The sequence below is a fragment of the Anoplophora glabripennis genome, unplaced genomic scaffold (genome assembly GCF_000390285.2).
Source record: "Anoplophora glabripennis isolate ALB-LARVAE unplaced genomic scaffold, Agla_2.0 scaffold187, whole genome shotgun sequence".
NCBI lineage: Eukaryota > Metazoa > Arthropoda > Insecta > Coleoptera > Cerambycidae > Anoplophora > Anoplophora glabripennis.
Window position 1 is genome coordinate 588,158 of NW_019416381.1, and position 27,473 is coordinate 615,630.

The 27,473-nt window shown below is 33.5% G+C and overlaps 3 protein-coding genes across 3 annotated transcripts in view; all 3 read left to right on the top strand.

The window, feature by feature from the left end:
* Window positions 1–2,217, top strand: part of LOC108906703 — a 7,540-nt gene extending 5,323 nt beyond the window's left edge. Inside the window, exon 4 of the mRNA XM_023454354.1 lies at window positions 2,146–2,217. Coding sequence (XP_023310122.1) covers window positions 2,146–2,217 — 72 coding nt within the window. The remainder of the gene's footprint in view (window positions 1–2,145) is intronic.
* Window positions 2,218–2,439: 222 nt separating this feature from the next.
* LOC108906719 (equilibrative nucleoside transporter 2-like) lies at window positions 2,440–8,320 on the top strand. Its single transcript, XM_018710058.2, has 5 exons — window positions 2,440–2,455; window positions 2,515–2,949; window positions 6,304–6,389; window positions 6,453–6,652; window positions 6,713–8,320. Exons 1-5 carry the CDS (start codon window positions 2,440–2,442, stop codon window positions 6,819–6,821), a joined length of 846 nt encoding a protein of 281 aa, XP_018565574.2. The 3' UTR covers window positions 6,822–8,320.
* Window positions 8,321–14,475: 6,155 nt separating this feature from the next.
* Window positions 14,476–23,744, top strand: LOC108906715 (equilibrative nucleoside transporter 3-like). Its single transcript, XM_018710054.1, has 8 exons — window positions 14,476–14,593; window positions 14,647–14,804; window positions 17,533–17,779; window positions 18,461–18,511; window positions 18,571–19,005; window positions 22,975–23,060; window positions 23,115–23,314; window positions 23,374–23,744. The coding sequence occupies exons 1-8, from the start codon at window positions 14,554–14,556 to the stop codon at window positions 23,480–23,482; spliced, it is 1,326 nt and encodes a 441-aa protein (XP_018565570.1). The 5' UTR covers window positions 14,476–14,553; the 3' UTR covers window positions 23,483–23,744.
* Window positions 23,745–27,473: the final 3,729 nt, after the last annotated feature.

Consider the following 27,473-nt stretch of genomic DNA (forward strand, 5'->3'; position numbering starts at 1 on the left):
GTTGGTGAAGGGGGTTTTCGGCCCGTAATTTTTTTTATTTCAATTTTTTTACAATTTTCTCTACAGATTTATAAAATCTTAACAATTTTACGTAAAAAATATTATCTTTGTCCAAATCGATATTTCCAATGGTTTTCGAGTAAATTGAGTTTGAAAATTTTAATCCCATTATTTTCTATTTCACATTTAGCTATTGTCTGCAGTAGTAATTAGTTCTTTAATTAGTAAGTGTAACTCTAAATTTAAATAGTCTTAGTTTATGTCCTAAATTATTTATTAAATGATCGGATCCTTCATAACTGCAATTTATTAGAAAAAAAAAAAACAGTTTTGTTTGAGCCCTTTTAAGGGCATATAACTTCCTAAGGGTGCGTTTTAGGGCACATGTTAATATGAACTTTTTGGCTTATTTTAATGAGTTATAAACGCAGAAGAAGTTTGGAACCCTATTTTAGAAACTCCCTGTATAGGAATGTCAAATTCTGATCTCAAACAAAGCTTTGCCTTAAAATATTTCTAGCTTGTAACATAACAAACGGCATGCCCTGTATAACTTGTTTATAAACTAATCAAACCTGGCTAATTAAGACTTCTGAAAACAAACGCCTATCAAAGTTCTCTACGATTTCTTTCAGTGCAGGCAAAATTCAGTTAAAAGAAGTAACTCATAATTCATAGAGAAAAAAATCTTAGTTTCGATAATATATTACCCCTAAAATTTATGATATTGTGGAATATGTTATATACAGGACGTTCAGTTACTAATTGGCCAGATTGGAATGAAAGTTAGGGGGATAGTTTTAATAAAATTTTGTCGAAAAATTATTCGTATCGAGTGCATGTTGATCTAAAGAGTAATAAATAATTAATGTAACAAATTTAACAAAAATGTGTTTAATTCGATTGAGATACACAAATTATTCAGCTGATTTGCTGATAACTGCAATGGAAGATATCCATTTTTCTCTGGGAGAAAGTGTTATCGATATAGAAATTATATCTTTTCTGTTGTGACTGCAAATTTTAAATATGTCATTAATTTTGCTTTACATCGTGGCACCATAATATTTATATTTTGCAAAATACATTTCGGAGAAGGAAGTCACCGGTTTATTGTACATACATGAAATAGTAGGCAAATCATGGATAAAATGATCTTTACATTAAAAGGTTAATATTTCGGCTAAAAATATACTTATTCTTCGAGTTTTGAGACGCATTTACTGTCATTATTGTTCATTGGGTTTAACATATAAATGCATTAAAATAATCAACAGCTCTCCTAAGGAGTTTTCTCTTAAATATAAAAAAGGATCATTTTACTCATTCTTAAAATTATTTTCTACGCTCAAAACAATTCGCACTGATATGGATGCCAATCAAAAGTGTGGACATTTAATATTTTCAATAATCTATTTTCTTATACTCCGTATTCTGTGGCTATATTTTAAAATAATTATTGCGATTGTGGGAATCTAAATTTTACCTCATACGGTAGAGATATTGTTTCATATAGACTTTGAATAACTAACCTAACCTAAGATTGCAGACAGATTAATTTTCGAAAATGTTATACATACAAATTGATCAATACCTCTTTTGACACACAAAACAATACCATGCAAACAACTGATTAATTATTCTTTAAAAGCATCGCTTAATGTACATGATATTTTAAGAAAATAAAGTATATATCACGCTTACAGTTATAACTCTTGCTATAAAAATAAACGCCTTCTAATATTTTCACCCAAACCTGCTACACTGTAAATAAATCCAAAGAAATAATCCATTGAGTGAAATTATTGAGTCAATGTGAGTGATAATTTTACACATATTTGATAATACTTTAACTAAAATTGATAGTTTCATTCATAAAATTTTAGGTGTACCTACTCATACTAATAGAGGATAACTTCACTCAATAGAATAGATAGAAATTGATACAATATTAAGTGAAATTGAGTGAAAATGAGTGCATAGTTTTGTTTGTAGGCTTCCGTGGCTGTCATTAATGCACAGTTTCAGAGTATCATCTGAAGAAGAGAGCGATATGTCTCTCGAAACGTCAATAGTTGTAAATCGACGACGTGACAACCAGCCCGGAAATCATTTAACCAAAAATAAGTCCAATTTTTTTTACAGTGTAGTTTCTTAGAAAATGAGGGGGATTATTTTGCTCACGGGGATCATTTCACCCATGTCTCTAATACCTAATGATAAGGTTCCTCCCCTGTCAAATTATAGAAAAATTAGCCAACGAAATTCTCAAAAGCCAAAATCTTTCAACTTCAACATCCTACATTTCGGAAGTAAAACAGGAAAAAATTATTTCTCCCAATAACTGAATACCCTGTCTAAGTACAACTTTTTATATTTTGTTGACAACTAAGATATTTTTTAGGGCAGGTGGCATTTTTTGTGCTCACTCTTCTGGGAATGGCCCTTATAACAAGTAAGAAAATACCTCTAAACAAGAAACCAAGAGATACTGAAATACGTATTTTTTTTTAGGTGCCACTAACTTGTTCCAAGTCACCTCTATGGCTATTATACCGAAATTCCCTCCAGTTTATATGAAGACCTTCTTATTCGGCCAGGGAATGTCGTCGATTTTCAACGCAACCTTGCAAGTTATATCCTTGGCTCTCGGAACCTCCACGGAAACTTCAGCACTCTTCTATTTTATTGCAGGCACCCTAGTAATCTTTCTAACCTGGGTATTATATCTGCTCGTTCAACACATGAGCTTCTACAAGTATTACATGCAGATAGAGCTGGAAGATAAGAAGAAGAAGCACTCGAAAGAAGACATTAAGGTTGCGTTCTTTCGAGTATGGCCCTGTTTGGCTACGATGTGCCTAATATTCCTTACTATGAGCCTGACTCATCCCTGCATTACCACTTTAGTCGTTTCAGAGAACTATGGCAATGGCAATAAATGGAACGGTAAGAAATATGAAACATTTTTAACTTAACATATTCACTTCGTAACATTCGCTAATCAAAGTTAGCCGACATTGTTCGTGAACAATGTATGTTCACGAACTATGTTAGTTAATATGATTCGTCCACATCAGAGTGAATAGCTATATTATTAATGTATCCAGGTGAATGGATAAATTTATGAAAATGACAAAATTAATGATTTGATCATTCCATGATGTAACACTTACATTGGTACAAATTTTATCACTTATATTTTGCACAAGAGGTTTTTATTTTACCGAGTAAAGTTGGGTTGTTCAAAGAGAAACTGTTGCCTAGCAATTGGATGAGAAAAACTGTCAACTATTAAAAACGCGACACCGAAAGTGGAACGTTTTTAGGTTGATAGTTTTTCGAGTCAAATTGTTAATGGAAACAGTTTAGAATTTAAACAACACAAATTTACCCGCTGTCAATACAAACATCGAATATAATTCGGCAGGACAATTTAATGAATAAGAAATTTAGAAACATATCAATACAAAGTTTATTTATGAAATACTAAAAATAAATACATTATTATTTGAGCGTACAATGATTAAACACGCAGTTATTGAAATTCATACGATGAATACTAATGTCACTACGGGTGCCACAGCTAATAGTTTTTGTAGTAGATGTTTGTTTCTTTTTTTAAACGAATCGATTGAACAATGCTCGAATGATACTCTTTGTTAACTTGTTGTATTGATGGTGAATTGCTGTGTCCTGTTATTTTTATTAGAGCTTGTTCTTCAATTCCGCTTTTACTTAATTCGCTAACTGCTGCCGCAGGATTTGAGTGATTTGTAATTTTGATGATGATGTATATCAATGCGTTGTGCTGACCATTTAGTCCATTTGGAAATTTCATTCATTCCAATTGTCACATACCAGCATTGTTTGTTCTCGTCAGTACGCCATAGATGAGACGACCGAAGGATGATTCAGCTATTTGGATCTACCAAGCACATGTAAATTAAAATTAATTAATTAATTCATTGAAATTAATTTGAAATCTCTGATAGTTTGTTATCTTTATCACTAATTAAAAAGTTTATTTCGCCAAATGTGGTAATAGTTATGCATTCAAAGCGCCTACAGATGAGTAGTTCACTTTGGGTCAGTAAGTAGACATAAAGCGACATGACATTTAAAGATATGACAAGCCTTGTTGGTTATATTTCACCAAAGTGTGAATTTTTGTTTTTCTAAAAAAGTTTAGTCTGCCTTGAAAGTACCTACTTTCATAGTAAAGTAATATTGGGAAAGGTTTTAAATGTCATTCTACCATTTTATAGTCATATTATAGTGAATTTAAAATAGTTATAAAAAGTATTATAAACCAACATAACTTGAGAAATGGAAAAATGGAAAGGATTTTGAATTGAACTACGTTGTCAAATTATCTATAAGGAAACACCTAATTCGATTTCACGAAAAGTCTATAAAAAAGATGTAATAGACCGCAAAGTACGGCACTGCATGTACATAAAAACTAATCACCGGAATCGCACGAAGCACTAAAATTTGAAAGGGGCGTTCCTGATCAAATCTGAACACCCTGCTGAAGAAACAAAGATTTGATAATAAAATTACGTTTCTATTTCACGTTTTATCAGAGAAAACAATTAAGTTATTATAGAAATACCTTTTAAATAGGCACGGTCATCATGAAAAATAAATTGAAGAACAGTTCAGGATAGGTGAAAACTAACTTATAACTTTTCATACATTAAATTTATGATTTATTACCTCTAGATAGAAGGACATTTTTCAACTCAGCTACTAACCGACAAAACGTCGCCAATAGATTTTACAATAAAAATTATGATAGTTATACAGAAAAATGTCGAAAAATGTTTCGTTATGGCGGTTTTCCACTAAACAGACAGTTGATTTTATGTCCTGTTTTGTGTTTCCTAGAACCTGAAAAACAAAAACAAAACTGAAACAAACCCAAAACTATTGTTTCCATCAAGCGGGCTACATTTTGTTCGAGTTTTGTTTTCGTTTCCGGTCCTTTTCCACTGGTTGTCGCGAGGAAGTCAGAACACATTTTTCCAATAACCAACCAACATGTTTAGAGAAGATTTTTTTATTCTTAGTTATGGCTTGTTTATACTGAAGTCCTTGGAAAAAAAGTAAGTGTATATATGTACGGTTGAAGTATTTACTTGGTTAGTTAGTTAGTTTGTATACTAGCCAAGTAACCTTAACCGTATATATTTTTTAATAGCTATAATTCATTAATGATTAAAATATTGTTTCTGGGAAGAAGAAAACGCCAAGATAGATATTGGGTTGGATCACTTAAATAGAAAACACAACACGACCGTTTCCACTAAACAGACTTGAGTTTCAAAACACGTCGAAACCTATTGATGTGACTACTTTTGAGCGGGACCCGAAAAACAAAACTCCAACTGTCGCAAAATACGCCAGTCTTCAAAAAGTTTGCGAAAAGTTACAGTTCTGTTTTATTCGACACAAGTTTGTGTTTTGTTTTTGTTTTGTCCGTTTAGTGGAAAACCGCCTTTAGGTACATTAAATCTCTTAAACCAACTCTTAAAACAGTACTTAAGCAATTTTTTTCTCTAGCGGTACATGTACATCAAGTATAATTTCAATAAGAATAATATGTTCTCGGGGACAATTTATATAATTAAAAAGCCTTAATGATATTTAAATAAAAGAAAAAATGTGTTGCATTATTTCAGAGAGAAATGAAATTTTCTGCCGCAGTATTAGTTACGGACAGTTATGGCATAAGTGAGAAATACATCGCTGTACACATTATTTTTTTTTAAAAGGAAAATTGAATTTTCACAAAGATGTCCCGCAACCCATCTTTTAAATTTAGTTTAGTGTACTTGTCTCTCGGTTACCTTTCAGTACTCTCAGAGGCATAAACGAGAAAAACGTCGTCGAACTTCAGTCTAATATCTCCCGGTCTATAAAATAGAATAAACTTTTTTAACGTCAATCTCAGAAACGTAACATTTTTCAAGAAAACTTTATTTGAGCTATCCTTCTTAATTTTTGTCATTAAATCTATTGGTTATGTTTCTAGCTTAGCACCCTCTATGATAATATTCCAACGTCTCTAAAACCATTAAAAACACTCTCTAAAAGCATTTCTTTCATTGAGAATATGTCAGACGCCAGTTCCGAGTTCAAATATTGAAGTTTTTCAATTATTTTTAGCAATTTTTTTATATCATTAATTAGTTTAAGAAATTGTTTGAAATGTATCTGTGTAAGTGTTGCAAATATATACTATTATTATTCCTTTTATTGTTACTTGTGATTAAATAATTATTTCTTCATTTTTAGATACGTATTTTGTACCTACCATTACATTCTTGTTCACTGAACTGTGTTCACAATTTGGAAGGTTATTGTCTCGGCCCATAATCACGGTAGTATTTTTTAAATGATACTCAGTAATGCAATGCTCATTAACAACAAATTCTCGTTTCTAGAAATCTAATGGTCCCTGGGTAGTAGGCCTTGTCAGTCTTAGGATGATAGTCTTGGTACCTCTGGTGTGGTTTTGTAACGCGCAGCCAAGGAGCCACCTTTCAGTTCTACTGCCACACGACTGGCAGTACATTCTGGTCCTCGTATTATATTTTGTGACTGCCGGATTCTTACTTAACACTTCCGTTCTTAGTATCCCACAGTAAGTTTAAGAAAGACAGCCCAGAAAGTAGAAGAAATATTATATATATATTTTTTTTAGACTCGCAAAGGAAAAAGTAGACGTGGCCTACTTGCTCTTGCTTAGTACCGTAGGAGTAGGTGCGGGCGTGGTTTCTCCCGCTAGTTTACTAGCCGTTCGTATACTGTGATACTATAGACTATGCCTCATCGACCTTGACTCACAATCAGCTCTACCTTTTAAACTTTTCAATAATTTCTCATTGCTTCTAGGTCGGAACAACGGAGCAATTTACAGACGTATTCTTCAGCTGAACTACGGATTTTCTATATATACAGTACAAGTTTTATATAATACCAATTACGTTAATTGGTAAGAGTTAAACAATTTATCAGAAAATCTTTAAAAAGTGTTTTTTACCTTAAGTACTCTGTGATATGTAGGTATGTAGTGGAGAAAGACAAAAACATACTGTTCTGGCGAAGTACGATGTCACAACGTCGGCGTCGTCGCAAGGATTTGGCATCCTTTGTCAGTACATATAATTAGGAGACAATCGTAAATCGTATGCATGTAATATAAACACTGTGTCCACAAAAATGGATGACATTTTATTAATTAAGAAGCAGGAATGTTTACAATATCCTATCACTTTAAAGTCCAAAATATGCAAGCAGAAACCTGGGAAGAATTTGATAACGGTCTAAATTAACTGTATGTACAACTTATTGCTCTTCTAAAGTGAATATCGCGCATTCAATTCGGTCATCCCACTCGTTATAAGAACAACCGGTCGCCATGATTTCTGACTTTTAAATAAAAAATAAAATTAAATAAACATAACCTGGCATCGCATGTCTAGTTCAGATCTAAAAACAATGTTCACATACAAATGTTTTTAAACAAATGCCTGATGAATATCCACAACATTTGCAAATAATACTAAACGTTAATGAAAAGGTTTTTGTTTAGTCGTCCAAATGAAAGTTTAAGGGCAAAAGTAGTGTTTCCACAACAGAAAATCTCAAAGAATATATCTCAAAGTGAAAAAGCTATAAGTACAGATTTTTATAGGCAGCGTATTTCTGAATTTAAGACAGAAAAACTAAAGACGTTAAATGATGACATATTTCAAAAGTGTGAAAATTTTTTGAGAATTGAAAATAAATAATGATGAGAATGACACTCATTGATTTCGAAATTTTAATTGAAAGCATTGGTCTGTTTATGTCCATACAAAATACGCAATATATGAATAAAAGTTTTTTACACTAGTTACTTGCAGTAAAATGTTTTTAAAACTTGTGTTTTCCTTTTTCTATGGGAATACGTTTCCAAACAGTGTTTATCAGATCTATTTTATTATATTTACAGGTAAAAGTTTGTAGACCTGGTCTAGGCTTAAGCATCATTTTAGAGCAATGTGGATAATGCCAATATTTTGTAGTATTATTACAAGGAAATATATAATTTGTAAAAAAATTTACTTATATTTTTTATGTTCACTTGGATTATCAAGTGTCTTGTTCCTTTGATAGTTAGCTACATCAGCATTAAGGCCAAAACCCACACCATCCCATGCCACTACACCTGATTTAGACCCAGTTGAGAGCAGATTTGTAACATACCTTACAACGATACGTTCTCTTAAAAGGAAAAACTTCAAAAGAGGCTGATACTAATTAAGATTTCTATATTGTTATTATTAAACAGTTTTCTAATAAATTATAATAACTTATCTGTAATTTTCAATACTTTTCCTCTTCTCAAAATTCGTGACTAAATGTATTATAGAGGAGCTCTTGTTGTCGTACCTTTTCAATTCTGGAATCTGGAATTGTGGGGTAGCTTAAAAGCTACAGCACTTAGGCCCCTTGTACTTCCTTCCATTAGGAGATCAATCCATCTGAGCCGTTAACTAACCACCTATTAAAGAGAAAAAGGCAGTGGCGTTGCTCAGGGGGATCTCTCTAATATAGGCCATAAGGGCCAAGGATCTCTCAACATGGATTCTCTTATTGACGAGACAGCAGTGCATTCACATAGTACATGATTGTGCTCCTGTCTCGTCTTCCTGTTCACAACCCATACAAAGAGGTGTTTCACACTTGCTCATGTTGGGAAGGCGCTTCCTTAGCCAATAGAGTCCGGTTTGAATACCTGTCACCAGGCGAAGATTCCTTTTCAATTAGAATTTCTTGCGTTTTCTTTAAATTAGCAAAATATATGAAATAAACTATAGCGGGATACGGGAGGAGCTTTTACTCGAACAATGCGATAGCAGCACCTCGTCACTTTTAGGATATCCTCCTGGTCTTGGGGAACTTGTACGAACACTAAGGGTTGCCTTGGTTCTCCTCGGAAATTCCATCTAGTAGCCTTCGGATTGCGACTCTCAGTATCCCCTCGCTTGGCAGGGAAAAGGTTTGATACTCTCTTTCCTCACTCCCCTGAGTCACCTGGAATCGTCAAGCTATGATGGATAGCTATTCCCTCCGCCGTCAACCTAGCCCTGGTGAATAAAGGCCAACGTTCTCTCAACACGGATTNCGACTCTCAGTATCCCCTCGCTTGGCAGGGAAAAGGTTTGATACTCTCTTTCCTCACTCCCCTGAGTCACCTGGAATCGTCAAGCTATGATGGATAGCTATTCCCTCCGCCGTCAACCTAGCCCTGGTGAATAAAGGCCAACGTTCTCTCAACACGGATTCTCTTATTGACGAGACAGCAGTGCATTCACATAGTACATGTGGTACTATCTCGTCTTCTTGCTCACAACCTCCAAAAAGAGGTGTTTCACACTTCCTCATGTTGGGTAGGTGCTTCCTTAGCCAATAGAGTCCAGTTTGAATACTTTTCGCCAGGCGAAGATTCCTATTTAATTAGAATTTCCTGCATTTTCTTTATCTGTAAATTAACAAAATATATGAAATAATCTATCGCGGGACACGGGAGGAGCTTCTACTCGGACAACGAGGTGGCAGCACCTCGTCACCTTCAAGATATTCTCCTGATGTTGGGGAACATGCACGAGGACTAAGGGCATCTGTGCCTTGATTTGATACTTTCTGTCCTCGTCCGCTTGAGTCGTCCATAATTGTCAAGCGTTTACGGGTGGATGGCTATGCTCTCCCATGTCAACCTGGCCCTGGTGAATTTAATTGACTTGACGTTTATTCGACGGCTGACGACTGTCCACTTTTCCTTTTTCCTCAAGGTCACTGGCGAGAATTTCGTTTTACTGGGTGCTTCTCCGGTTACAATCCGGGCGGAAGTCGAAGGGTTCTCCGCTTCCATCCTTTTAGCAGTCAAGTATATGACCTAAATTTTTAGCCTCCTCAGTGGAAAAGATTTGTTGACCATCAAGAATTAAGGAAAAGTTAAATATATTTTTTCTATATTTCTGAGGGCCAAATAACATAATTTTAGTTTTAGCAGCATTAATACTTAAGCAATGTTTCTTTAGTAATTTCAATTAAATTTAAAATATCAATATTAATAGTCTTAATTGCATCAATTAAATTATAAGTTGGAAAAGCATAATACAACTGAGTGTCATCAGCATGGTTGCCATAATTTATGATTTTCAGATGACAAAAAATACGAATACGTCAAAGAATATACTTCAAAGTATTATTGCAGGCAGCATATTTCTGAATTTAAGAAGTCTCTGTAGGATGATGGTGCTTCCTTAGCCAATAGAGTCCAGTTTGAATACCTGTCACCAGGCGAAGATACTTTTTCAATTAGAATTTCTTGCATTTTCTTTAAATTAGCAAAATATATGAAATAAACTATAGCGGGATACGGGAGGAGCTTCTACTTGGACATTGAGGTGCCACCACCTCGTCACTTTTAGGATATCCTCCTGGTCTTGGGGAACACTAAGGGTTGCCTAGGTTCTCCTCGGAAATTCCATCTAGTAGCCTTCGGATTACGACTCTCAGTATCCCCTCGCTTGGCAGGGAAAAGGTTTGATACTCTCTTTCCTCACTCCCCTGAGTCGCCTGGAATCGTCANGATATCCTCCTGGTCTTGGGGAACACTAAGGGTTGCCTAGGTTCTCCTCGGAAATTCCATCTAGTAGCCTTCGGATTACGACTCTCAGTATCCCCTCGCTTGGCAGGGAAAAGGTTTGATACTCTCTTTCCTCGTTCCCCTGAGTCGCCTGGAATCGTCAAGCGTTTTCAGGTGGATAGCTATGCCCTCCGCTGTCAACCTGGCCCTGGTGAATTTAATTTGCTTGACATTCATCCGACGGCTGACCTGTGTCAAGATCACTGATTTAGTTTTACTGGGTGCTTCTCCGGTTACATTCTGGGCAGATGGCTAAGCGGTCTCCGCTTCCTTCCTTTTAGCAGGATGTTAGAGGTGAGGGTATGTCCGTCCTCGACAGCGGTTACCTCTGCTAGCCCCACCGGCTTCTTTTTTGGGTTTTACGCAGGAGTCTGACGAGGTGCCGGGTTTAGTTTCCCCTTTCTTTCCTTTCGCGATTCTCAAACATAAAATTACGATTATGGGTACAGCACATATTTTAAGAAAAATAATTTAATTGCAGGTCAATAAATCTATGGCACAAACATGATCCCAGTTATTGTTTAATTTAACACTTCCAAAGGGCAATACAATCGTCCGGGCCTCACTCTGACGCAGGAATCCAGAATGAAGGTGAAATTTTCCCAGCTGTGGGTCAAGAAGTGTGATAAATATAATAATAATAATAATAATAATAATAATAATAATAATAATAATAATAATAATAATAATAATAATAATAATAATAATAGGAACGAAAAAATATATTTGATCTTTTGTTGGAAATTCTGTTCTATTTATATGCCGTGTGAGTATAAAGTTTGTTTCGCACAAAGTTCACATCATTTTAAATAATGTTTATAAAAAATTATGCAAAAACCCGTCAATTGCTAAATTTAGTTAGCTTTCTTTTGACGTAGACACATTAGCCATATTGGCCAAAATGGCGGCCTGATGACGTAAGCATGCAAAAAGTATCGCTTATGAGGTCTCAAAAGACTCAAAACTGAATGCTAAATCCAAAAATTAAAAAAGATTGCTAATGGCTATGGCTAATGTACCTACGTCCAAAGAAGCTAACAAAATTTATTAATTCACGTGTTTTTTCATAATTTTTTTGAAAACAATACTGTTTCTATTCAAAATTGTCTCTTACATTACTCAAGTAGGATGATATCACTTTATTTGATTGGCACTGATCCGTCAATTAAAGGAAATACCAATGAGATTGTTAAGTTAAGCACGCCCTGTATACTTCTTAATGCTGGAACTAATCAGCGTTTAATAGCCATAATTTAGTGATCAAAGTGGGTTTGCTACAAACGTACTACAATTATTTACTGCGAAATGAATGAAATTTGCTTTTATTGACGCTAAAAGATAATTTATTATCTATTCTTCACGTACTCAGTAAATACAGGGTGGTTTCACTTTAAATGCAGAAACTGCAGGAATAGATTAGGTGCGAAAAAATAAGCAAAGTTTGCTCTATAAACATTTTTCCTGGTGGACGTGGTATTCGAGAAGCAGGGTGTTCAAGTTTTCAAAAAAATTATATTTTCTGTCATATCTTAATAAAGCGCTGAACGATTTGAATGAAATTTATTACTGTGTATTCACATAATTAGACCTTTTATAGAATGTAATATTAACCTCGTGGCATTAACCAGTGGCATGCTACTGAAAGTGCCGCTCCGTTTTCCCAAGAAAAAATATGCCACTGATGGTTTTTCGTAGAAATAATGTTAAATTCAGGTTACGTTAAATAAATGAAAAGTGTTTCTTGATGTTTTTTAATAGTAGCAGCCGTTTAGTCTACATACTCATATTTGTTTAAAATCCATCTGCAAAAATTGATTCTTTTGTCTGCATTATCAGTTTATGATAATCCCGTTTTAGTATTGTAATGTAACCTGAGGGGTTATTTCTTTATCTATCTATATATCGTTATGACCAGTATCATAACGAGTTTAGATTTCACAAGAGTTTACTATTTAATTCTCGAAAGAGAGTTTATAATTATCATTACATTTTAATTAATACGTGGGAACTTAGAAATGTTGTATGTTCAGAGAATGAATTTCAGTCACTTACCCTTTATTGCTTACGTAGAATGTAATCCATCGGCTGGCTATACAGGATGACACTGAAGTTGGAAGAAACAAAAAGAAACACCAAAACTTCCAGGAAGGGTTTTAATAACAATAAACAAAACAAAGGGATTCAGGGAATGCGCGCTTCATAGCAAAATTTGGAAAAACTTTATCCACTATTAAATTTAATTAATTAGCCCGAGACTCTAAAGTTAATTAGACTGCTCAATGTGAAACTCAAGGAAGAACTGACTTTTTCGAGATCTTTTCTGAATTCCACCTCGCTTCGGCACGCCCATTTCTTGGGTCCAGAAGTTTCTATTCTTATCTTATTGGCGGGGGCCTGAATATCGGGACGCTTGGTATAACTATACTAGGATAATAATTACCTAATTGAATTGACTTACATTCATATAAGAATTCTGAAACTCAACTTACTTACTTACAAGTAACCCTAGCCTTCCTTTAGTGACTCCGTGTAGCGATTACGGGGCGGATTAGTCAATCTCGTTTAATATCTACTTAATGGCTCGGAAAATCCGCCGAAAAACCAGCTAATTGATATTATTTTCTTTTTCAATTATTATCAGTTTAACAATTTAATTTAATTCTACTTTGGAATCTCTACGCTCTTCTCGTGGTTTCGCGCGTTATTAAAAATATCGATTTCTCTCTTTATACCTGCTCAACACATGGCCCCGACTCTAAGTGAACTTGTGCAAAAAATATTGTTAAATTTCTCCGAAGGACAACGCTAACCTACTTGAGAGCCCTTCCATAATTTGAGTTGACTGAAATATTTTACTTTTTGGCCCATCCGTTGCGAGAATTAACAAATAAATTACCACGCGACTCGGCTTTTGTTACAGTAACTAGCTTTGTTTATTTATTTCTGAAGCTTTATTGAATTGTGGCAAAGAATAGAGGAAAATTGTTATCACCTCTGGGAAAAGTATGTCATGATAAGTTCCTCTACAAATAGCCTTATTAGAAAATGTTAAAAGTGTATCGATGTGGAAGGATTTAATTTTGGACATTGTTGTAAGACTCGTTACTTAATTACTTACTCGACCTATTTACTAATGTTATTTTTTATTTAGTTTTGATATTTTTTCCAGAAATAAAACTATTTCTACAAAAAGCGCCAGTGGTGTAGCCTTTTCTTGGGAAAAGCTGGTGGACGATTTAGTAGTACGTCACTTGTTAAAACCAGGAACTTTTCATCAAATAAACGGATTAATTTATTAGGAAAAGTCAATAAAACGTAAAAATGAGCCCAAATACCTCCTAAACGGCTGCTACTATTAAAAAACACCAAGGAAAATTTTTCATTCATTTAACGTATCAGTCCCTGATTGTACCATTATTTTTAGAAAAAATCGCCAGTGACGTATTTTTTTCTTAGGAAAGTGGGGCGACACCTCCAGCAGCACGCCACTGGTTAAAGCCACAAAGTTAATATTACATTCTACCCTGTATCTCGAATACCGAATCTCGCAGGAAAAACTTCATAGAGCAAACCCTACTTATTTTTTGGAAGCGAATCTAGTACTGCAGTTTCTGTATTTAAAGTGAAATCACCCTGTATATGGTATATCTTTTATTAATTAAAATTTATAATTATGTTCTTTATCAATAATTACGAGTGTAATGTAAATTGCGCATACCAGATTGTTTCAAAAAAGGACCCACTTGACTATAATATGTATTTTAACTGGCACATATTTTCTCATATACATATAGTTTTTATTTGATGTTCGGCTGTTACTAGTACGAAGCCGAATACCAGTAAAGATGGATAACTTTCAAGAGATGTCCGATGTTCTGAGGAGAGGTAATATCAAAACCTGAAAAACCTGTTGATTTAAGCTTATTTAATATATCCAGCATCCTTGATCTCCATAACGAAGCCTGATGGATTGGTGGATAAATTAAGTAAAGACAAACACAAGCCCAAGGATACTTTGTACATGGTACACACGTTAAGTTTACTATTTGGTGTGCTCAATATGCTGCCCTTTTCTTTCTTCGTCACTGCTAACGATGTAAGTTCTAAATAATTGTTTAATACATTTTATAGATAATTTAATAAATAAAAAATGAATAATATGGAACTTCTTGTTAATTATTGACTTAATAGGTAACTTATTTATAGTTAGGCTAATAATAATCATCTCACACAAATCACATATTAGACATCTAAACTGGTCTAAAACCGTGTATGAAAGAAATTTAATTATTTGTAGATCATTTAAAATTTATCTGTAATTATAATACAATTTTCGTCTGGGTGATTTGTGTAAACCAACCTATCACAATTTAAAATTTGACGTAATTGGAAAAATGCTTATAAAAATCTAACAAATATAAATTATTGACTGAAATAGATTAAAATTAATATGAACTTTGGTTGCTGTCTAATCTACATAAACTTTATACCAATACAGTATTACTAGTTTCAAAAATAGCATATAAGTTTATATCGCAGGATAGGATTAAAATGGGTTTATACAAAAGGTATATAATTGAACATAGTAACATTTTTTTATTATTAAACGTTACATATTTTATTTATGTAATTCCTTATGTAATTTACACAATTTTGCACTCAGCTGCAGATAAACATCATTATTACTATTGATTTTATTATTGATATTAAGTTAAGTACTATTGTAAAATGATAAATTATTGATATCATATTCGTAATGATGTTATTAGTATTATCATATCACGCTTTGACCAAGTATAATATAAAATGAAATACAGGGTGTTACGAAATTCGCGGACACGGACTGTGGGATCATGTTAATAAGGTGATAAAAAAGTGTCTTTATGATTTTTCAATCAGGCCAGTATTTTTCGAGATATAGCAGTATCAAATATCCAAAAATAATAAAAATATATATTTATAAATTTCAATTTTCAATCATTACATAAACAATTACGACAAACGAGTTAGAAAAATTGTTCAAAATTTCCACCGTCTGCTGTTAAACATGCTTCAGCACGTTGTGCAACTGTTCCAATGGAGTTGCGTATCATCTCTGGTGTTATTTACTGTATAGATTGAAATAGGCGGTTCTGCAATTCGTTCAAATTTGCCACTGGCGTTCTGTACACCCACATGGCGTTAGGTCTGGAGAACGAGGTGGCCAAGCAAATGGACCGCCTCTGCCAAGCCAACGTCCAGGGAAAGTATTATTTAGGTAATCCCGTACAATTAATGCGAAATGGGGACCAGCGCCATCGTGCATAAAAATCATATTTTGACGCACATTTAGGGGTATGTCATCCATGAATTCTGGGAGTTGTTGCTGCAGGAAATCCAAATAATTTTGTGCGTTTAAACGGTATGGCATAATGTGGATGAACTAAAAAGTGGTTGGAATCGATTGAATGATTTAATAATAAATTATTCTTACTTATCGCTCGATCACCTAACAATCCGCACCATACGTTTAAACCAAAGCGACGTTGCGTTGGCGTATCTCGAAAAATATCGGTCTGATTGAAAAATGATACAGGCATTTTTTTATGGCCTTATCTAGCTTAACATGATCCCATAGTCCGTGTCCGCGAATTTCGTAACACCCTGTATAACTAGAATTTGATTAATGGTGCTATTCTGTAATTTTCTAACAGTGCTCTAAATAACGAGATGAAAAAATATCACAAGATGGAAGCATAACATTTAATAAAACATTTATATCTGCTTTTCTGTCAGATTTTAAGTAAATCTGGTTAATACTTTTTGCAATATTATTGATTACATTTGTTATAAACAATTGTTAAATGTCATAGCCTACAGTTGCTGTAATACGTTAGAGAATAGTAGCATAAATATTAAGTTGAAATCGACAATTACATTTTTTATACGAAAAATTTAAATGCTTCATAGATGTCCCATAATTTTAATTTAAATTATGGGATATCTATGAATGTGTTGGTTATTATAATTAGATAAAAATAACAAAAAAAAAGGAATAAGACAATATTTGATTTATCCTTTGAAGATCATCCTGTTCCAATTGAATTTCAAACAAAAAATTAAAATGTCAATTTTCTTTTACCACGGTTTACTTATACGGCTGCTTGAAATAATTTGTTAAAATTACGAGTACTTAAAATTATTTCAATACAAAGCACATATTATGGTAGCAGAACTTAATATAAGTGTTAACAATTCGATATCTTTGTAGTATACAAAAAAAGACACTTGTGATAAGAAATTAGGTATCTCGCTTGCGTAAACTTTTCCTTCAAATCAAAGCATGGAATGTGACTTAACGTAATTATTAGAGGCCCCATAGAGGTCCTATACAATTATTCCGATCAAAATTTTGAAAAACTGGGTTACTCCCATATAGTAATATATTTTGTAGCAATTTTGCTAGGAGCAATTTTACCTCAAGGGAAAATCTATATACTGTATGTATAAAAGTGGTTATATTTTCAATATATGAGACATTAGTAGAGTTCGGGGTTTTCGGCGGCTAGTCATAAGCGTGTAATAAATAAACAGGTAGGTATAAATAAAAATAAATAAATTTGCGTACTTTATCAGCGAAAGGTCGTTTTTTACCCTTTGGCGCGTTCGACATTATTAGAATATTAAAACGTACAAACGCGAAGCCAATAACTGCCGTTATTACCGGTTTCGTACGGTGCGCTGTAGCGAAAGGCAAACGATGATCATCCGACCGAGTTCCGAGCTCTAGACATTAGAATCAGTGGAAAAATATTCATGATTACTTTACTATCTATTTTTTGTAGTACTGGATGTATAAATTTAGAGACCCTGCAAAGGACACGGCAGATCTGAATAATAAGACGACCCTTGAAAAATATTTCGTGTCAGGAAGTCTAATAGTCCAAACTGTACCCGCTATAGCGACCATGTTATTATCGACAACTTTCGGACCCAGATTTAGAGCACACCCCAGGATTATTATATCGTTGACTTCAATAAATATTATTTTTGTTGTATTTACTGCCTTCATAAAGATTAATACAGACACATGTAAGTATACAGTTTTAACATTTACCTATGTATTACCCTGGTGGTAAAATGATCTCTTCTTTGAGGTAAAATGATCCCTTTCACTTTTTTTTGTAGAAACAATCCGCACTTCGTGATGTGGATGCTATCAAAAGTGTCTACGAAGTGGACAACTAATTTTTTTAAATTATATATTCATATACACAAATACTAATGAATACTTCTTCTGTGATTTACTATTCGTTAAAAGTTTTACTTAATTTTTATGAAATTACACGAAAACAATCTAACTTGTGTGTCAAATGCACAGTTAGAAATCTCGCTATAAGGAGAAGCGCTTTCTGCACATTTGGTCTCTGGTGAATATATTCACTATAACTACTAGTTTCTTACAAAATAAGAGGGATTATTTTAGTCACTGTAGTCATTTTACCTATGTTTCCCCTCCCTACCTAATGACAAGGTTAATGCCCTTCATATCAAATTCGACAAAAGTTGCTCAACGAATTTCCAAAGTATGCTTGAAAATAGTTTTAATTTTTTCACTCCATCATGCTACTTTTAGGAAGTAAGGCATTTACAAGATAAAAATTATTTGAACTTAGAATAGAATCCGTCGGTGACGTTTGACGGATCAGTAACTGAATACCTTCCATAAGTAACAACTTTTGAATATTTCGTTAGAATTAAGATATTTTTTAGGGCAGGTGGCATTTTTTGTGCTCACACTTTTGGGAATGTCTTTTATAACAGGTAAAAAAATACCTCTAAACAAGAAACCAAGAGATAATGAAATATGTATTTTCTTTTAGGAGTCCTTAACCTGTTCCAAGTTACCTCCATAGCTGTCATATCGAAATTCCCTCCAGCTTATATGAAGAGTTTCTTAATCGGCCAGGGAATGGCGTCGATTTTCAACTCAACCTTGCAAATTATATCATTGGCTCTTGGAACCTCCACGGAAACTTCAGCACTCTTCTATTTCATTACGGGCACTCTAGTAATACTTTTTAGCTGGGTTTTATATCTGTTCGTTCAACACACGTCCTTCTATAAATATTACATACAGATAGAGCTGGAAGATACAAAGAAAAAGCACTCGAAAGAAGACATTAAGATTGCATTCTTGCGAATATGGCCCTCTATGGCTACAATGTGCTTAGTATTCTTTACTATGAATCTGACTCATCCCTGCGTTACCACTTTAGTCGTTTCAGAAAACTATGGCAATGGGAATAAATGGAACGGTAAGAAATATTTTAGTGTATCGAAATCATTTACGCCAGATCAGAATTGACGCGAACATTTTTAACTTATCGTGCTCACTTGGTAACGTTCGCTATACAATGTTAATGAACATTGTTCGTGAAGAAAGTTTCGGTATGTTAGTTAATATGACTCGTCCGCATTAAAAGGATAGCCATATTGGTAATGTACCCGGGTGAGTGGACAATTTATTCAAATAACAAAATTAATGACCATACCATGACGTAACACTTACGATGGTACAAATTTTATCATGAGAAATCAGCAACTGTCATCTTCATGTCACATATCTTGACGTCTGTGAATGATAACTGTAAGCAAATTAAAAAATAACACTTCAAGAAGGAATGTTAACAACATTCTTTTTTGAAGTGGTATTGAAGTGTTGTTATTCTAGAAATCTAGACCTTCTGTCTTTTCAAGAGATAGACTAGATAGTTCATTTGAAAAAAAAATATAATTTTTGCTGAACAAGCTTGATATATCTGTCAAGAGACTTTCCCTATTATCAGATTTGAGAATAGTAGACCAAAGCGGTTTAAAACATTTTGGAATAATTTCCCTATCAGACTTACAAATTTTATTCTATCAAAGTTGTTCCTCAGGATTTCAATTTGAAAAATAATATTTAGGTGATGAAAAAACTAGTTACTGCCATATGACAGGCCATAGAAGATTCTTTACAAAATCTAATGTTTCTCTATAGAATTCCAAAATAGATAAGTGTCACGATTTAAAAGATGCAGTAAGAATGACTTTGCCTGCTCCATAATTAACGTCCTATTTCTTTTTTGTATGCTCAGGAAATTTGACTCTTACTTACTGTAGAATTTTAAATATCAATTTTCATTAAAGATAAAATTAAAATTACAATTTGAATAATTATTAAAATTTATTGGAGCAATAGAATTCAGGTTTAAAACAACATTCTCTTCTGAAGATGCACATTTTGTAATACTCTGGGATGCCATATCACTTTTTGTCATCGTAGAATATCCTTGAGAATTTCCATGTAAATTTATTATTTTTTTTCACAGATTGATATATTCCTCACATACAGAGGATGAACGCCACCCATCGTTATAAGTCACTTTGTGTCAGTAGACATAAAGCGGCAATGAAATATGAGATAAATCTTGTTGGTTATATCTCACCAAAGTGTAAATTTTTGCTTCCTTAAAAAAATTAGTCTGCCTCAAAAGTACCAACTTTCACAGCAAAGTAATATTGAGAAAGGTTATAAAAATAATTCACTGTCATATAGTGAAATTTCAATTATTATAAAAAATATTACGGAGAAATATAAACCAACATAAATTGGGAAATGGAAGTCTTAAAGGATTTTGAATTAAACTACTTTATCAGATTATGTTCCGGGAGATCCAGAATGATTGATGGCTCAGTTAGTTACAAATATTTTGTGCGCCGCTCTCCTATTATTTTCACTCTTCATAGTTGGCAACAGTGACAGTGATTTACTTCGATCAGTGGCGGGTTAAGTACAGTGGCAATAGAGTCACATATTCATTTTAATTACAAAAATACAAGACAAAAAGCAGAATGTTAGTATTTGAGGGTTGCTTTCGGTGTGCAGCAAAATGAAACTCTCTCTGAACTGTAAAAATGAAAGTATTTTTTATTGAAAACAACGTTAGTGAAAAAGAAGTGTTGTCGGGGCGAGCGTTCGCTGAAGAGTCTTCGTGGTATGGAGTCGCTCGCAGGTATAAGTATCTGGTCCTTGGCGCCAATCTGCCGTGGACATTTTCCTGGAACCCTGGTGCGTCACGTTTGTTCTTTGTCCTTACAACTGTTAGACCGGTCCGGACGGCGTCAGGCTGACGCTCTTGACGTAATACTCAAAATGGAGCACTTGCGGACATTAATTAATTCGAGGGGTTTATTAATTTGTTAAAGGAAAGGATTAAATAAAAATGATGGAGATATTATTATTATTAATCTCAAAACTAACATAAGAATAGATTTTTAACAGTTATTTATCTATTTTGTTTTTTTATGTAAACTTCAAAGTAAAGGCAACAATTTTTAAATGAATTTACGTTTACCGTCCTCATTTAGAAATGCGAATAAAAAATCGATTTAAAATTTCCTAAATTCTAACTAATAGAACACGTTACTATAAGAAAATTTTTAAATAATAGTGGCTTTATTGGTTTAAAGTTAAAAAAAGTGAATATATATTTTTAATTTTGACCAAAATTCTGTTCGACCCAGTAATACTAATTTTTGTAATTAATTTGTTATAATTTTTAACAACTATTTTAAACATTAAAACAAAGAATAAAAATATTTAATATTTTTAATCACAATTTATTTATAATGACTGTTCAAAATGCCTGCATTTGTTCTGTATACTTATATAGATTTACTCGTCTTAAACTGTTAAATATATTATGTAATTCATTTTCTGTAATTTATTTATTATGGCATCCTTTAGTTCATCCACTGTGTAAAAGGTTTATATATATGAAATTTTTTATTGTTCCAAAGAAATAATAATTTAAGGGTGTTAAGGCCAGGGATCTTGGAGGCCATAAGCCTCGACTTATAATGCGATCGTCATAAAATTCTCGTAAGAACTCCAGTGTTGTGTTAGCTGTGTGTGCTGTTGTCCCATCTTGTTGAAAGTAACCATTGTGCAATTCGTCATGTAGCTGATTTAAAAATGGCTGCAAATTGTTTTGTCTATATCGCTCAGTAGTAACATTGTCTTCAAAGAAAATAGGTCCAATTATTCTTAGCCGAGATATGGCTGCCCAAACTCCCGTTTTAACAGGATGTAAAGTCGTTTCCATTAACACATGTGGATTCTCCGCAAACCACGATAATTTTGTGTATTTACGTAGGTATTCGCTAAGATGAAACTATGCTTATCAGTAAAAAAGTTATATTTAAAAGATTGTCAGCGTTGAAGTTAAACCAGTTACAATTTTCATTATCTAATGGTAATAATTCTTGCACCATGGAAACTTATACGGATATAAATATCATTTTCTTACAGCTCTGTGTACTGAACCATATGACATTGATTAATATTTTTAAATACACTAATGCAAACAATTAAAGGGTCAAAAGAATTTCCGAAATTTTTCCGTGATTTTTGACAGTATTTAAGTGAAAAATGGTCGTATCGAGAATTAAAAAACAAACATTTTGAAGCTCTAAGATTCTAGTTTTTAGATCTTTCGGTCGAAAATTTTTAGGAGCTACGGTTATCATGCAATTCTAATATCGCGACAAAATTTTTTTTTCCGAGTTCACGGACTTGGAAATTTTTTTTCAGCTAAGCTATTGCATGACTCAGATAGCTTATTTATTCAGCTTTAATTTCCTTTTTTTTAAATTTCGATACGACCATTATTCATCAAAATATCGGATTTTTAATGGAAAGGGATCTTCAATCATCGATATCTAGGCGACAAATGGTCGTACAGAGAATTGAAGAGCAGTTTCAAAAACTGTAATAAATTTCCTATAATATGCTGCCGCAACTTTTCGATTTTTTTTTCTTCACTTTACACGAATTTAAAAAGCAGGAAAAAAGGGTCATTTCTGGTTGTTTAGAAAATTGATGGCTAAATTAGAAATATTCACGAAATGACTAATGTTAAGCATGACTTTTACAGTTCGATATACCCAGAAGAACCCTGCGAAATTTCATCTCGATCTAACATACCGTCTCTTTGTTTCAAACAAACTTTTGAAAAAAATTAAAGGGTCACGATTTTTGAGCTTAAACATTTCATAATCATGATTAAACGTAACGGCCGATGAACCATGGGGACTATCCGACCCTGTATAACATTTACGTGTGACGTCAGCTTCAATCATTCTGGATCGCTCGGTATAACTAAACTCCTAAGTGTTGCAAATAGATATTATTATTATTACTTTTACTGTTACTTCTGTTTAAATAATTATTTTCATTTTAGACGTGTACTTCGTACCTGCCATTACATATTTGTTTACCGAAGTGTGTTCATTGCTTGGAAGGTTATTGTCTAGGCCCATAATCACGGTAATTTTTTTTAAAATGATAGTAATGCAATTAGTACCCAATTCTCGGCTTTAGAAATCTAATGGTCCCTGGGTAGTAGGCTTCGTTGTTCTTAGGATGATAGTCCTGATACCTTTGGTGTGGTTTTGTAACGCGCAGCCAAGGAACCACCTTCCAGTTCTATTGCCACACGACTGGCAGTATATTCTGGTCCTCCTATTATATTTTGTGACTTCCGGCTTCTTGGTTAACATTTCCGTTCTCAGCGTCCCACAGTAAGTTTAAGAAAGACAAACCAGAAAGTAGAAGAAATATTATGTATACTTTTTTTTAGACTCGCAAAGGAAAAAGAAGACGTGGCCTACTTGATCTTGCTTAGTTCTGTATCAGTATCTGTGGGTGTATTTTCTTTCATTAGTTTACTAGCCGTTCGTATACTGTGATACAATTAACTCATCAGCCTTGACCCAGCTTTGCCCTTTAAATAAGTTAAATAATCAATTAGAAAATTAAAAAATTTTTTTTACATTACTTAAATATTTTGTGATATCTCAGTAGGTATGTAGTGGAGAAAGATGAAACACTGGCGAAGCGCAATGCCGCCTCGTACACCACGTCAGGATCACTTGGCACCCATTATCTTTACGTTTAATAATAAGGTTTAAATTAACTGTATGTTATTGTTCTTCTAAAATGAATAAACCAGTAAACTCGCTGTGCATTTAATTCCTTCTTTCCATCCTTCATAAAAACTGCTGGTTAATAATAATAATAACTTTTATTTTTCCATAATAGAGAACAGCAACACAAAAAACATGGGTATAACATATAATTGGGAAAAAAAGCCGAGGAACAGGTGACTGAACCAGTTCTGGTTGCAACGGTTCTGGTAAGAAGTTTCAACTTTCATTTTTTTTTTAATTGCCAAATGCTGTATGTTTTAATATTATGATGTAACGAGTTATAAACTTTACTAATCCGGGAAGAAAATGACCGTTTGAGAAACTGGGTATGGTGTAGAGGAGGAGTCAAAGTACCCTTAAACCGAATATTAACATTACGAACATCAGTTCTAAATGATATTTTATTATAAGGATAAGGTGGTGGCCCTATATAAAATAATTCTGTGAAATGGACAAGCACTGTGCAAAAAACGACGATTATACATATTATTAAGCCAACCGACTTCAGATAAGTTATAAGAAATTTGTTGACGTCTTCTGATCCTAAAAATTAATTTCAAGCAAGAGTTCTGCACTAACTGAATTCGCTTGGAGTCAACAGCATCGATAAATGGACCATAAACTGAATCCTCAAAATTAAATTGGGATAAAACCAACGACCTACATAAAATTGATCTAATTTTTTTAGATAAAAACTGTCTACTATTATAAATTAATTTAAAATTACAAAAAGCCTTGCGAATACAGCTGCTAATATGTGATTTAAATCTCCGATTCGAGTCAAGTATAAGACCTAAATTTTTAGCCTTCTCAGTGGAAAAGATTTGTTGACCATCAAGAATTAATGAAGAGTTAGATATATTTTTTCTATATTTCCGAGGGCCAAATAACATCATTTTAGTTTTAGCAGCATTAATACTTAAATAATGTTTTTTAGTAATTTCAATTAAATTTAAAATATCAGTATTAATAGTCTTAATTGCATCATCTAAGTTATAAGTTGGAAAAGCATAATACGACTGAGTGTCATCAGCATGGTTGCCATGCTGATGACACTCAGCTGACAGCAAAAGTCTTTGTAGGATGAGAACATAGCTGATCCTATACTTAAAGTTACACCCTACATTCAGGCTGTTATTTTTTTTCGTAAGCTTATTAATATTACATATAAATTTATAAGATTCATTTATAAAGATTACTTCTTTCACGTGAAATTTTATTTGTAATTTCGAATAAAACAAGAATATGTTCGGCTTTAAATGTACTAAAATATAGCAAGGTCAAGAATTATATTATATTTACAGAAGCAATTATTATACTCATTCAATGCCAGACACATGCGAACTTTCACAAAAGATAAAAACCCTTCAGAATACAATTTTATATCAGATAATGTAAATTGGATGACCGTTGGCGTGTATATTAAATTGAATTATAAAGGAAGTGGGGATAGCGGAGAACCAAAATATAATGGTGTATCATTATCTTAGATATTTAAATATAGATATCAAGTAACAAGTCTGTAGCTAAAATAGTTGATATTCCAAAATGTGGTACCAAGATGATGATGGTGGTGATGTGGTTGTTGCAAAACAATCTGGAATCTGGACGCACGCAATGAGGCTTGACTCTGAAAATCGTCCGTTGAAAAACTTTAGATCACAATTTTATATCAGATAACGTAAATTGGATAACCATTGGCTTGTGTTTTAAGATATGGGATTATAAATACGGTGAAGATACTGCAATACCCAAAAGTATAACATCTTGCACATTTTATTTTACGTATTGAAAAACAAACAAATGAATATCAAATAAAAAGTCTCTCGTTAAAATCGTTTTAGGGTACCTAATATTCGAAAATGTTATTTCTTGGTACCACATTAAACGAGTATAGTGTTAAATTGATGATATTCCATAACGAAAAAAAATATCTAATTTGTATCGCCTTGATCTCTTGTGATTCAGTCATAAATTCATTAATTTTAAGGGAAAAACAAATAAATGCATATTACACTGAAAGAAATATTTTCAAATCATTATTTAAATTCCTTTTCGGACCGCTCCTGACCGCTGACGGCGTTGACACATTCAAATCTCCCAAGTCAACTGGATGATGGCTGTTGTGACGAGGCCAAATATAAACATTTTTCTAGTATTAGGTTCTTGGATAAACTTAAGTTTATTTTATGAGAAACAAATCTATTTCACAATAACTATTTATGTGGTTCTGATGTGGCAACGCCGTTCTGCCTTGTAACCTGAGCGGTTATTTATTTACTTATCTATCTACCGCTATGACTAGTATCATAACGGTGTTAACTGACAAAAGAGTTTGCTATTAACTTCTCGAAAGGGAGTTTATAATTATCATTACACTTTAGTTAATACGTGGGAACTTAGAAATGTTGTACGTTCAGAGAATGAATACGAGATGCTTACCGTATGTTGCTCATGTTTGTACATGAGCAACTACCTTGTGGTAGTTCAGTGGTTGGTTGTACAGGGTGACACTTAAGTTGGAAGAACAAGAAAGAAACACCAAAACTTCCAGGAAGGGTTTTAATAAAAATAAAAACAAAACAAACAAACAAAATAACGACACAACATTATTAATTTATTGACACGTGACAGCGTACCGAGATTCAGGGAATTAGGAATCCATAGCAAAATTTGGAATGACTTTATCCATTATTAAATTAACCCGAGACTCTAAAACTAAGTAGACTGCTCAGTGTGGAACCCAAGGAAAAACTGCCTTTTTTTCGAGATCTCTCTTGAATTCGACACCTCGCTTCGACACGCCCATTTCTTGGGTCCAGACATTTTTGTTCTTATCTTACTATCGGGAACCTTCTCAACTAAAAAGAAGATATAAAAGCATCAAAATTCTTCATAGCTGGCGTTGCCAATTTTTTTTTAAACACCGTAACCACTTGCTATTTTAACCCTTTATCGCCTAGAGATACCATATGATATCACAAAACATTCCTGCGATATGGACCGTATTGCGACACATACATAAAAGTTAAAGTAGCGAACACCCCCACCAATGGTCGGCAGATATGCAACTTTGAATTTACATCACGTGCAGTCGCGCTGCAAACGTGTTTGGGGTAACTGCGTTATAGTTTTTGAATGGTGAATTTTGTTGTGTGGGAAATAATGGACATTCGATGGGCGTAAGTAATTTATTTTATTATTACAAAAATTTGTACCTGATGTATTATACATCAATCTATTCCACATGAATCATGTAACAATCCTCTATAAAATAAGTACAGTTTCGATAAACCCAGCAAAAGCTGTAATGCCGCAAAGTTGTCCGATACCATATGGTATCCATGGGCGCTTGAGGCGCTAAATTATTTTATGTAAGTATTCGAATCACTCTTAGATATACACAATTATTTTAGACCCGGTTTTTCACTATCCGAAGCACTGGATATGATAAATGATGACGATGACCTGGGGCAACAAGTTGATGAAGTATTTATAACACCACCTGATGTAAATGTGGATACTGACGAAGATTCTGCGGATGAAGACGAAGGTGGAGCCATTAGTAATCTGACAGGACGCCAGTTGCGAGCAGAAGCGGAAATAAAGTTTGTAAATAACATTAGAATTGGGGAAGTCAATGACGTTGCCGAACAGGTAGAAGAAGCTGAACAAACTACAAATGTAAGTTTTAGTAAGTGTGCAAGTAGTTGGTCCCCTGTCTCATTTGTTGTCATTCTAGGTGGCAGGG